At 47.2% G+C, this 13959-nt stretch overlaps 1 protein-coding gene across 1 annotated transcript in view; it reads left to right on the plus strand.

Moving 5' to 3' along the window:
* The window catches only part of MDN1 (midasin AAA ATPase 1), a 2221312-nt gene that overhangs the window by 350350 nt on the left and 1857003 nt on the right, over positions 1-13959 (plus strand). Inside the window, exon 22 of the mRNA XM_078648266.1 lies at positions 13287-13397. Coding sequence (XP_078504392.1) covers positions 13287-13397 — 111 coding nt within the window. The remainder of the gene's footprint in view (positions 1-13286; positions 13398-13959) is intronic.

Here is a 13959-nt window from a genome sequence, read left to right on the forward strand (position 1 = left end):
GTCGCTAACCCCCTTATAAATAATTATACAGGGCCTGATTCAATCCCGGCTGGATTTTAATAATGCCCTTTATCTGGGAGCACCAGACTACACTCTCCAAAAACTTCAGCGCACTCAAAACTGTGCTGCCCGGGCGCTACTGGGAGTCCCACGGAGGACCTCAATAAAAACGGGCCTTAGAACTTTACACTGGCTCCCGGTTAGGGACAGAGTGAAGTTCAAGGCTCTATGTATCGCCCACCGGACTTTTTGGAAAACGGGCCCAGAAATCAACTCCCCCCTGATTTCTCCCTACATGCCCAACAGGAATCTTCGCTCCTCAATGGCATCACTGGCCAAAACACCCAGGATTTTTAGAGCCAGAGCAGGAGGACGATCATTCTCGTATAATGCTTCCAAACTGTGGAACACCCTCCCTCCACAGTTGCGAAAGACGTCCCATTTAACTAGTTTCCGGAAGCAGCTCAAAACTCTCCTGTTTAACAAATAGTTACCCTATGAGGGCACTTTCTGTTTTCCAGCGCCTGGACGCCTCAGGGCAACTGTAGCGCTTTATAAATCAAATTTTCATTTCATTTCATTTCATTACATAAATGATAGCCACTGTATCCTACCTGCACCCTGACAGGCCATCACGGTTTTCAATTCTTCTCTATAGCTCTCAAGTTCCGGGACACTCCACAATCTTCGCCAATAAAGGAGCGGGCGAGAGGCAATTACTTCTGCAATTGGCCTCAGATTTAAATCCAGCCTTAATGGTATTAGCGGTGTGCTTTTTGGTAGAGTGAGCAGCTACCTAATAAAGTTATTCTCGGTAACACCGATCTCATTTACTGGTCGGTGCCCCCAAAGTTCCGCCCCATAGAGGGTGGAAGATCTGGCTTGAACTTTGTATATTTCTAGCGGGGCACTCACTAGTTTATGCACACAAGTTTTCTGCACTTTTAAGATTCCCCCCGTGGCCTGTGACAGCCCTAGGTTAGCCGTAGACATTTGAGTATCCCACCCCATTTTGTCGTTCAATGTCAAACCAAGGTAGACAAAGTTATTTACCCTTTCCAGGGGTCGACCATCCATTTTCGGGTAGGGGCAATTAATTGTGCTGGCGTTAAACACCATGTACTTTGTTTTATCTATGTTAATCACCAGGTTCCTTTTCTTACAGAATTCGGTAAATTGGTCTAACACCCGCTGCATCCCCATTGGTGTTTTTGAAAGCAGCAGGGTGTCGTCCGCAAACATTAGTGCCGGGAATTTAGCGCCAGCTAAATTAGGGGCAGCAATATATTTTGCGCTGGTCAGATCTTCTATAAGGCCATTTAGAAAGAGGGAAAATAGTGTGGGGGCAAGTACACACCCCTGCCTAACCCCTTTCTCAATTGTAAATGCCCTAGACAGCTGGCCAAATTTACCAAAGCGTACCTTCGCGAAGGTTCCTTCATGGAGTCTTAAGTTGATGGCACAGGTAAAGAGGGATCCCCATGTTGGTTAATATGCTCCACAATTGGTTCCTATCCACCATATCAAAGGCGGATTTGAGGTCCACAAATGTTAGGTACAGGCTACCCCCATCCAAGACCACATGCTTCCAATAAAGTACCTGCAGCCGTAGTAATTGGTCGATGGTCGATGTTTTGGCTCTAAACCCTGCTTGCAGGTGGGAGAGATTATTATTCTCTGTAATCCAATCCTGCAGGCGTTGTAAAAGGAGTCTGGCATACATTTTTTGTGTGACATCAATAAGGCTAATTGGCCTGTAGTTTGATGGTACCAGCGGGGAGCCCTTTTTATAAACCGGGATGATTTCGGCCCCCAGCCAGGTGCTAGGGAGTTCTTGTCCGTCCAAAATGGCATTAAATAGGACAGTCAACTAGGGGACCCATATCTTCAACTCATCTCTATAAAGATCACCAGGAATCCTGTCCAACCCCGGGGCCTTATTAGGTTTCAATGCTAATACCGCTAGTGTCACTTCCGACAAAGTAAATAAAGGAGGGCACCAGCTAGGATCCAACCACAGAGGAGAACTTGGTAGGTCAAGAGTTAGGGAAGCAGGACTAGAGTAAAGATCTTTGAAGTAAGCACACCAAACTTCCTCAGCAATGTTGGGGTCGATCTTAGACTTGCCCTCTGCCTTCCCGGTGTGAACCAGATTCCAAAAGGATCGTGCATCTTTCACAATCAGTGCCAGTTTGATTCCCTGCCATCTCTCGGTTTCCCATTCAGATTTTGCATGGAACAGGAGATCCTTATAAGCCTTCCTTGCAGTCATAATGGAAGTCTTACTGCCTGTTTTAAGAGCAGATACTAAAATAGTTTTTGCCCTCCTACATGACTGGTTATACCAGGGATTAGAGTCCCGTGGCTGCCGTTGGCTCTGGTTGGAGGATTTGTAAAAATTGCCTGCCAGGGTCTTCATTAATTCTTTATGAATTTCTACAGCCTTTGCGCCTGCCGCAGAATTTGAGGCACTCTCATTCAATGCTAGCACCCGCTCTAGCTGGGGAATTACACTATTGTAAATACTTAACACTACCCTCTGATAAAGCCTTACTGCTCGCGCACACTACCACAAATAGTGTGCAGTGTTATCTACTGTTACCTCTGTAAGCCTTTGGGAATCCACTGGACTGTGTGCACACTATACCTTACTTTGGTATAGTATATACAGAGCCAGCTACCTACTCCCAGCCATATGCAAATCATTCTTGACCCTGTTCCCCTTGGGAACAGTCCAGCCGAAACTGCCAGGACACTTGTTCCCTGGACCAGAAACAAGCATCCTGGGATGGGTTTCGGAGTAACACCCCTCCTCAGCCAGGCTTGCTTGAATCTGGTGGTATAGAGAGCACAGGCCCCACATCTGGGCATACCCTTCCCACTTGGGCCACAAATGCAAAAAAGAAAAGATGATGGATGGAATGCTGAATGAATCAAACATTACCCCCAGTCACAGATCTGGGTTAAATCCATTGTTTTTTTCATGCCTTGACCAAGGCTGAGTGTCTAAAGTTTCAGCGCTCCGTTCATCATCATCTTGTGTTCACAGCCATTTTAAAGGCAACAAGGTGGCAGCTTTGTAAAAGCTGCTCACTGCAGCAAGTTAAATTCATTTCAACTTAAGATACAAGTCTGGTTTAATGTAACAAGCTGTTTAATAACTTGCAGTGCCCACCCTGGTCGCACCGTTCAGGAGTTAGCGCAGCTGAGGGGTCAGTGTATAATCCTGTTCATGCCATTTGAGTGTCCAAGTATTTCCACAGTAAAATTCGTGATTTTACATGTTTACAGTCAGGAAATGTAAAATAAATGTCCTACATGTGTCATATGTTGCCTCCTTCCATAGGACTTGGTAGGCCACCCAGAGGAGTGACATACCCAGATGTACAGGGGAAGTAGTGGTTTTGCCATAGCTTTCAATGGCAACGTTGGGTTAGAAGTGCACAACGCTCTACCAGTCTGCAGAGGCAGATTTGGGGACTTCTTTTACTTAGGGACCTCCAGTGTGGCACAATCAGTGCTGCGAGCCCTGGAGTGCCCTTCTAACTTACATGACCTTGGTACCATATACTAGGAACCTACAGTAAGATAGCCAATTCCAATTGGGTACAACCAATTCCACATACAGTTTAGGGTCAGGGCACTCACTCTGATTAGCAGGCCTTGGTTCAGTCTGAGTAAAAAAAACAAAAAACCAGCAGCATTAGTAGAAAAACTTGTGGATGACCATACAAAAAGCAGAATTTCCTTACACCTGAGATTGTTTTTGCTTTTAACTCAAGAGGGCACAGGTTGATTCAACGTGCGGCACAAATAATGCTAATGACCGTGCATATGCTTAAATTTTATTGTACAGTAAATTATAGGTCCATCGTTCTCAATTCCATAATAGTATTTAACAAATTAGGTTTGCTAGTCAGGTGTAAAATCTGTATATACATGTTCGAGGCATATGAGCTGCAGACTACACACTGTTGCATAGATCGCCATCTAGTGTTGTGCCCGGATGTTCTCACTTGTTTTTGTCCTGAAAGTCTTTGGAAGTCACGAGATAGATGACTTCTCCTTTGGATCACATTGCACATGGGCATCGGCTCCATCCTTAGAATGATTTTTTCCGCCATCGGGCTTGGATGTGTTTCCTGTGCTCTGGTTTGGAATCGATTCTACCTTCGGCGCGCAATCCTTCACCCGTTTCGATGGTATTGTCTCAACGCGTTCCCCTATCTACGCAACTCTCAACAACTTTGAAGTCTTAGATTCCGGTCGTTGACGAAGGCCTTCGGGCCTACCTGGGCCTTATCTCCTGGCTCATGGAAAGGGCGCCATTCAAGAAGTGTCCTCCATGTGGGTCGAAGTTTCCCCACACCGATCTCCATGAGGTGTGCAACCTTTGTCTCTCACCGGAGCACGAGGCCAGGGACTGTTAGGCTTGCGCCTCCTTCCGCTCTAAAAAGACAATTCGGGACCGACTAGCTCGAAGGACCATGGCTCGCTCGTCATCTTCGTTCCCTGGCGACATCTTCCAAGAGGGCTTCGACGTGCCAGAACAGGAGCGGGTTAAAGAAGGCATTGTCAGCGACTCCGAAGCCGAGGACTCAGACGTTGAGGACATCACTCTGGCACAGTGGGTTGTAAGTACATACGTCGACCCCGACCCTTCTTTGACACCCTCGAAAAAGGCTTCGGTCCCACCTTCACCTTCGGGCCCAGGTGCACGCCGAGAGACTGCTTCCTATGCCCCGCCTTCGGGCCCGGTAAAGAAGCCTACTAAGCCTTCAGGCGACTCAGGCTCGCGTCAGCCTACCCCCGGTACCGACATCCCGGCACCGAAAAAGAAGCCATCCTCTTCCTCATCCACGCCGACCGCTGCTTTGACATCCAAGCACTCAGCGCTGAAGACTAACACCGACTCTTCGACACCAAGAACACACTCTGAGCTGACCAAAAAACTGCCACCAAAGGCCCCCGACTCCCATGCCTCTGAGCCGAAAAAGGGCTTGGAACCGAGGAAACGCATTCCACCGGCCAAAGAACTGCAAAAGGTCACGGTTCGAAGCCAAAAGAACCTAGAACAGCTACCGAGTCGGTGCCGAAAAAGCCTCCGGAACCAAAAACCTCGACACCGAAGCATCTACCTTACACAGAAGAAGTTTTTCGACCAGATCCTACCCAAAAAACTCTTGTGAAGGATCCTAAAGCTGGCCAATTGTCTCGTAGCTCCAAGAAACGACCACTAGATGCGCCTGCACCGGCTCCTCATCCTAAAAAGAGAGACATTGCAACTTCTCCATTAAGGATCCCTTCTCCTCCTCCTCCCCCACCACATCACTCTCCTACACCATCCCATCTGTAGTAGAAGATGATGATGATGATGATGATGATGATGATGATGATGATGTAGATAACACCTCTGATGTTACAGGGGGAGGTGAGGACAATGAACCATTAGGGAATCCTAGTCTTCCTGACTCCCCTGACCCCTGGGATGATTATAGCACCCCACATGTCCCTAACGTTCCCCAGGATGACATATACCCCCCCAGGCCTCCCCCCCCCACCCAGAGGACACTATAGGCTTTAACAACTCGTCCATAGAGCTGCCCAATACCATGGGGTTGATCTACATACAGAGCCCGTGGAGGAAGATTTTCTCATGGACACTTTTGACACCACACAAAGATCCACCTCAATTCTACCCATGCTTAAGTGGGTCATTAAGCATGCACCAGAGGTGTTTAAAGATCCAGTCAGGGCTCGAGTCCTCAACCCCCGGATCGAGAAAAAGTATAAGGCTGCTGTGAGAAGTTGGCCTGGTATATGATCACTATTCTAGTGAACACCTTGCACCAGTCCAAACAACCCTTATGGTGATGGTTGTAAGTCAACCTTATAGACCAGCTATCCCAGTGGTAGCGTGAACAGAACAGTCTTAGGCTAAAAGACTCGTGAGGGCGTGTAAAGCCAGCAGTTTTACCATATGTAACCCCTTGAATATCAAATGAAAGGACACCACACAGGATATATATAAAATATATATGTATTTATTCACTAACACACTCCTCTGAACTCTTTATGAAGTCAGAGGCAAAAGCATATAACAAGTTACTTAATCAGAATACTTTAAGTTGCACAAAATACAGTTAGGCCCTAGGGGCGAAGCAAACCATATACTAAAAGTGGTATAAGTACCACGTCACGAGAAAAGGAAAGGCCTAGGGCCTAGAGAATCGCTGGGGCTACACTATCTGAACCTTAGGTTAGGAGTAGGAGGCCCACAGGCGGCGCGTGCAGTGTCTTTACACACACACACACACACACACGCAAGAGTCAATGTTAAGTCAATGGGAACTTGGAGTTTAGAAAAAGGATTTAGGACACTTCCGGTTTAGCTAGAAGGAAACAACTAAAAACCTAGACACTTGGATAGTCAATACCCTTGGGAGCACCAAAGTACTCTTGTTACTTCACCCACAGGAAGCGGGTGCATAGGTGTGAAGATGTGTCGGGTTTCGCCGTTGAAGCCTATGGAGACCTGGAAGAAAGATGCTGCAGGCGACCAGGAGGAAGATGTCCGGGTGATCCAAGGGTGGATCGAGGATGAAGAGGCCCTGAAAGCAGAGGGGACAGAGTCTGGGTCACAAGCCAGTGACCGGGTGGAACCAGACGACGTCGAAGAGCAATCAGCTGCTGTCGTGAAGCTTGTCTCTTCAGCCACGCGGACCAGGAGGCGTCGAGGACGACCAGATGCTGGAGAGGAGCTGTCCCACGAAGGTTCTCGCAGATGGAGCGGTCGACCGCCGGATTGGAGTCAACAAGCCTTGGCAAAGGCAACTTACGCAGGATACAAAGAAGGCTTCTGATGCAGACCAGAAAGGTCTGAGGTGCCTCACCTTTGCAGGGAGGCAAGGGCCAGTCTGGAGCAACCAGACCAGCGAGTCGATTCAAAAGGATTGTCGTCACAAAGGCTACTAGCCAGCGGGCCAGCAACCGGACAACGCGTCGAGCAGAACACAAGCAGAAGGGCCCCACGCAGAACTCGTGGAGTGTGGAGGGCTGATCTTCGGTGCAGGTGGAGCTCGGATTCGGGGCTTCTCAATCCCCAGTGCACAGCTTCGAGGATACCTCAGGAGCTGCACAATTAGCAAGTCGTGGACTTTTCAAGATGTCCGGTCCCACGTGTCTCGTCGCCTCCACCGATCTCAGCTATGCTGCAGACGTGAAGAGAGGGTCAGAGAGTCTGGGTCTTGTCAGGCTCTGTACTCGGGAGCGTCGACCAAGCAAGCCGTTGATTTGCTGGATGGTGCCTGGTTGCCCAGGGTAGTCACTCCTTGGCCACAAGGGAGATTCTTCAGTCTTCAGCTTCAGCAGAATGTCGAAGGTCCAGAGTTTCGTTTCAAGTTTCAGTTCAGGATCATATCTGAAGTCTCAGGACACAGCTCCTACCTTTATACAGCTAAAAGGGTCTGGATTAGTTCCTAGGTCCCTCCTATGGGTGGGACCAGGAAGGGGGATGGTTACACCCCCTTTCCTTTGTCCAGTTTCGTGCCAGAGCTGGGGCTGGAGTGCCCCAGCAACCGGTTTGAACTGGGGTATGCATGAAGCCCCTAGTGTGCCTCAGGCAGTGTCTCAATCTATTCAGCCTTCCCTGTCCCAATACACAAAGTCCTGTCTAGGGTGTTGCTCGCACCTCTCCAGGCAGGAAACGTATTGTCCAAACCTCCGTGACTGGAAGGACTCCCAGCAGCAGGAGGTCAGACTTGTGTCTGTGGCAGCAGCGTCCATTTTGTGACGCTGTGGCTCTGGTTAACTTTAACCGGGATAGTCCGCCACAACATGTCTTCTCCCTCTAGAAGGGTGGAATGCTACCCCCGTCGCCAGAATTGGCAAGGGGTTAGAATTCCAAAGCGTATGACACCTTACACGACATGTTTAGATAAAGCCAAACCCAAGTTAGCATTCAACCGCAAGGATTATAATGCACTTAAGAGTATATGGTATGGCGATATCATAGAACAGCTATAAGGACATGGTTCCGAAAGCTGCAGACAGGCTCAGCTCATGCTAGAGCACCATCTCACACATAACCAAGCACTCTGCCTCCAGGATTGTTAAGGCCTGCCATAGGAGTGACTTATAGGTTACTGTGTGTCTATATATAAGGGTAGAGATAGGAATACTATACCTAAGCAAGGGGTGATTACACGACCTTGCCCCAGCTGAGTGATCAGCCAGTTGTCAGTTTGAGTGGCCAGCCAGGGGTTGCATAATATATGCTGCAACCCCTGGTAGGCCTTGGTTACACCTATGCCCTGAGCACCTAGGGTACACTTCTACAGGGGCTGATAAGGTGAACCAATTCCCAATTGTGGATGTACCTAGAGTACATGGTGTGAATTTAGAGAGAGTGCATCTGGGCTGTAGGTCTGATTAGCAGGCCCACAGCCACATCTAAGTCGAAAACCAGTAAAGCAAAAGCAAAAAGTGGGGGTGACCATAGGAAGCAGACCCTACTCTCCTACAGCTGCCCCTCTAGATCCAGTCTACATAAATGCCCCGCACCACTAGACTCCCTTGTTGTCTCCAATGCGCGTAAAAGGGCCAATTCCCAAACATCAGGTGAGGCCCCCCTCCCACCCCCACCAGATAAGGAGTCTAAACTCCTGGACGCCTCTGGCAAACTAACGGCGTCACAGGCAGCAAACATGTCGGCGCATCCCCAATACTCAAGCACTGTTAGCAAGGTACGACAGGGCACATTATGATGAGCTGGAATCCATAATGCAGCATCTCACAGACAAATATAATTAATAGGGCCAATGAACTTATACAGGAAGGTAAAACTATCACCAATACCTCCATCTGTTGCGCCTTAAGATGGTGCAGATACTGCTTCAAGGGCAATTAATACCAGTGTCCTTTTGCGTAAGCATGCCTGGCTATGCATTTCAGGTTTTAAACCTGAAGTCCAGAGTTCCATCCTCAATCAACCATTCGATGAGCAACACCTATTTGGCCCTAATGTTGACGTATCCCTTGAGAAAATGAAAAAGGATACCGACACAGCTAAATCTATGGGAGCCTTGCAGTCGCAAGCTCCCAGGCGCTCCTTTCGCCGCTCATCCTACAGAAGCACCACCACCAGAGGCTACTCCTCAGATAGCCCCTCCACTTCTTACAAAACCCCTACCCAATCCACCTTCACTAGAGGCTATCAAAGAGATGGTTACAGGGGTAACAATAACAAAGGCAGAGGCAAAACTAACAACTCCCGCTCTGCCTCCACCACTAACCAATGACTTGCCTCCACTTCCCCCACACCATTCCACTCCAGGTGGGGGAAGACTGCAACAATTCCTTCCTGTCTGGACCAACATCACATCAGACAGGTGGGTGCGACAAATAATTCAATCGGGTTACTGTCTCAAACTAACATCCACCCCTCCCAACAAACCACCCAAACAGCGCCCAATGTCACTAGAACATTTGTTGCTGCTAAAGCAGGAGGTATTATTCCTCTTTCAAAAAAGTGCAATAGAACCAGTTTCCCTGCACCAACAAAACAAGGGAGTTTACTCCCTGTACTTCCTTATCCCAAAGAAGGACGTCTCTCCAAGACCTATTCTAGACCTCAGACCCCTAAACCTATACATACAATCAGACCACTTCCACATGGTCCCACTCCAGCAGGTCCTTCCTCTTCTTTCACAAAACTACTTCCTTGCTACCCTAGATCTCAAGGACGCTTATTTCCAGATTCCCATTCACACCGGTCACAGGAAGATTTGTAGTGGACGGTTAGCACTATCAATTCAAAGTACTCCCATTCGGAGTCACAACAGCACCACGAGTGTTTACCAAGTGCCTAGCGGTGGTGGCAACGCACTTAAGACAGCACATTCACGTCTTCCCATATCTCGTCGACTGGCTCATAAAAGCCAGCTGATACAACCAATGTGTACAACACACTCATGCCACTATCCAATTAATCCACGACTTGGGGTTCACAGTAAACCTCACCAAGTCCCTTCTGCAACCGTCCCACATACAACAATACCTCGGTGCCACAATAAACACCTCAAAAGTGCTAGCTTATCCCTCTCGTGTCAGAATAGCAAACATGCAAGCTCTTCTCACAAAATTTCAACCAGAACACTCTCTTCCAGCTCGAGTGTTCATGCAACTCATAGGGATGATGGCCTCTTGCATACTCATAGTGCCTCATGCAAGACTCCAGATGCGTCCCCTTCAAGAGTGCTTAGCACACCAATGGAACCAGGCACAATGTGAGTTAACAGATCTAGTGTTGGTGGATGGTCGTACTCACCGCTCTCTGCAGTGATGGAACAACAAAAACCTTTCCAAAGGGCGACCGTTCCTAGAGCCAGTTCCTCAAATAGTCATGACAGCGGACACATCGCTCTCCGACTGGGGAGCTCCCCTATTGCAGCACACCATGCAAGGCAGGTGGACACCACAACAAAAGTTACTCCACATCAGCCACCTGGAGTTACTAGCCATATTCCTAGCCTTAAAGGCATTCCAAAAGCAAATATCAGGCAAGGCTGTCTTAGTCCGCACTCTCTGCAACTCTCTCAGCTAGCACAGACCATATGGAGGTGGGCTATACCTCAGAAATTTTTTCTCTTAGCCCAACATGTTCCAGGGGTACAAAACACCATAGCCGATCTGTTGAGCCGTCCGACACAACAGATCCACAAGTTCTTCAACCGTTCTTTCAGATGTGGGAACAACCTCAGTTAGACCTCTTCGCCACCCACGAAAACGCCAAATGCCCAAGCTTCGCCGCCAGATATCCACACCCACTGTCCAAAGGCAATGTGATATGGATGAACTTGTCAGGCAGATTTGCGTACGCTTTTCCACCTCTCCCACTCATTCCACTAGTGGTGTGCAAACTACAGCAACATTCCCTAACCCTAATTCTAGTTGCTCCAACTTGGGCCAGACAACCGTAGTACACCACATTGCTGGAATTTTCTGTAGTACCGCACCAAAAGCTATACCTATCTCCACGCCTCTTAACCCAGAACCATGGAGAGATCAGACACCCGGACCCAGCGCAGCTCAATCTTGCGATCTGGCTCCTGAGGTCCTAGAATTCGGTTACCTCAACCTTCCTCCTTGACTGTATGAATGTCATTAAAGAAGCTAGGTGTCCCACCACCAGGGCATGCTATGCAGCCAAGAGGAAACGTTTTGTAATATATTGTCATAACATAAATCCCCTAGATGTGTCTATCCAACACATCATAGGCTACTTGCTACACCTCCAAAGATGTAACTTATTCTACGCGTCTATTAGACTGCATCTTGCTACCATGGCAGCATACCTACAAAATAGCATCTATCACTTTTCAAAGTACCTGCCATAAAAGCCTTTATGGAAGGCCTCAAAAGAATAATTCCTCCCAGAGCACCACCTTCACCTGTGGAATTTAAACATTGTTCTCACACGCCTAATGGGACCTCCCTTTGAACCTTTACATGAACTTTTAACATGGAAAGTTGCTTTCCTAGCAGCTATTACTCCCCTATGAAGAATTAGTGAACTACAAGCACTAACCATTCAAGAACCTTTTCTGCAAATGCATCATAATAAGGTTGTTCTCCGAACTAATCCTAAATTCGTTCCTAAAGTCATTTCTCCCGTCCACCTCAATCAATCTGTGGAACTGCCCGTATTTTTCTTGCAGCCACAAACAGTCGCGGAAAGAGCTCTTCATACCTTAGATGTCAAAAGAGCATTGCTTTACTACATCGAGAGAACACAACCCTTTCGTAAGACAAAACAACTTTTCGTGTCTTTCTCACCACCACACAAAGGCAACCACATATCAAAATCTGGGAAAGCTAGGTGGATTGTTCCACAAAGCTAAAAGTACGTTATCTGTTCCTCCCAAAGCCCACTCCACAAGAAAAATAGAGGCTTCAATGGCATTTTTAGGGTACATTCCCTTAGATGATATCTGCAAAGCAGCTACATGGTCTACACCGCACACATTCACAAAACACTATTGTGTAGATGTGCAAACTAAACAACCAGCTACTGTGAGCCAGGCTGTACTCAAAACACTTTCAAACTACTGCAACAGATACTAGTGGTTGCCGCTAGGAGGGGGTAGTGCTATATAATCTATGCAACAGTGTGTAATCTGCAGCTCATTTGCCTCGAACGGAAAATGCTACTTACCAGTGTGCATCAGTTCTTGGCATGTAGAGCTGCAGTTACACACGCCCACCCGCCTCCCAGGCTACCTTTATCTGTTCCAGTATTATTTGAATTAGATACAGCTTACATGGGCATCCTTCCTGTTTCTTACAAAGCTCCATAATTTCCTTGCTGGCGATAAACAGTCTAAGGATGGAGCCTATGCCCATGCGCAATGTGATCTAAAGGAGGAGTCCTCTATCTCGTGACTTCCAAAGACATTCAGGACAAAAACAAGTGCAAACATCCCAGCCCAACACTAGATGGCGATCTATGCAAAGTGTACAACTCTGCAGATCTACATGCCAAGAACAGATGCATACTGGTAAGTAGCATTTTCCTTCTTGTACCAGTGCAAAATATTGTTTTGAAAGTTCATCCTCACAACAAATTATACTGTGGTACTAAGCAGCAGCATACATTTTGTTCCATGAAACTAGACCGTTAAAGCGCAGTACCTTTTGGCTGAGATGTAAATGCTATTAAAAATGTCTGCTCTGTTAAGCTAGTCCCCACACAACTTTGCAGATGTTTGGGTCTCCAATCCGGTACCGGAGGGCCGGATCCATGCCAGATTTTTTGGATATCCCCATTGAGATACATGTAGTTATTGTAAAAATCTGGCATGGATTCGGCCCTCCAGGACCGGTTTGGAGACCCCTGTAAAAACATAGTATATTATGGTAGAATATTTTTTAAATCAGATATGGCATTCTCCATCGAAGTCCGGCATGAGAACATTTGGCAGGGGTATAAGGAGAAATAACAGTTTTCTTAGTTTCAGTAAAGCTTTCCTGTCAATAAATTAATGTTAATTTATGTCTGTGTTGAAATTGATCATTTAGCAAAGACTAAGCACCTGTATATTACTTTGACCTTCCAGCCTGAAAAGGTACATTTTGTCATATATATCTATATATCTATATATCTATATATCTATATATCTATATATCTATATATCTATATATCTATATATCTATATATCTATATATCTATATATCTATCTATCTATCTCCTTGGACAGAAGTAAATAAAATGCTCATTTCTTTTCCAGGGCTTCTGTTTGGGTTTTCTGACACAACTGGACAGAGTTTCGCATCCCATTGTGCAGAAACTAATTTGCCAGCATATAGTGTTTTGCTCCATCAAGAGTCTAACTAAGCAGGTAAGTTGAACCCTTGAATCAAAGCATATCAGTATATTTTGATATTGCATTATGCTATTGCATTCCTCATCCTAGGTGCAGAGTTGACAGGTTTGGGTGGAGAACCCTCCCCTGCTGTTGCGACAGAAGATCCTCCCGAAGGGGCAGCCTGATCCTAGGATCGATACTCATTCTCAGAAGCTCTGGATACCAGACTCCCCTTGCCCAGTCCGGAGCCATAGGAATGATTTGGGCCCGCTCGCTCCTGATCTTCTTCAGAACTCTGGGTAGGACTGGTATGGGTGGAAAGGCATAAAACAGGCATGAGCTCCATTCGTGCAGAAAAGCATCGCAGAGCGATAGCCCCCTTGGAAACTCCAACGTGCAGTACTGCTGACACTGTGTGTTCACTTCGGAGGCGAACAAATCTAACCAAGGTTCCTCCCCACTGCTGGAAGAGACCTTGCACCACCTCCGCTGGAGACTCCTTTCGTGATTCACTAGGCATCGACAGCTGAGTTCGTCCGCCCTAGCGTTCAGAGAACATGCCAGGTGTTGAACCACCAGGGTTATGCCCTGCTGT

The sequence above is a fragment of the Lissotriton helveticus genome, chromosome 6, assembly GCF_964261635.1.
Source record: "Lissotriton helveticus chromosome 6, aLisHel1.1, whole genome shotgun sequence".
Lineage (NCBI taxonomy): Eukaryota > Metazoa > Chordata > Amphibia > Caudata > Salamandridae > Lissotriton > Lissotriton helveticus.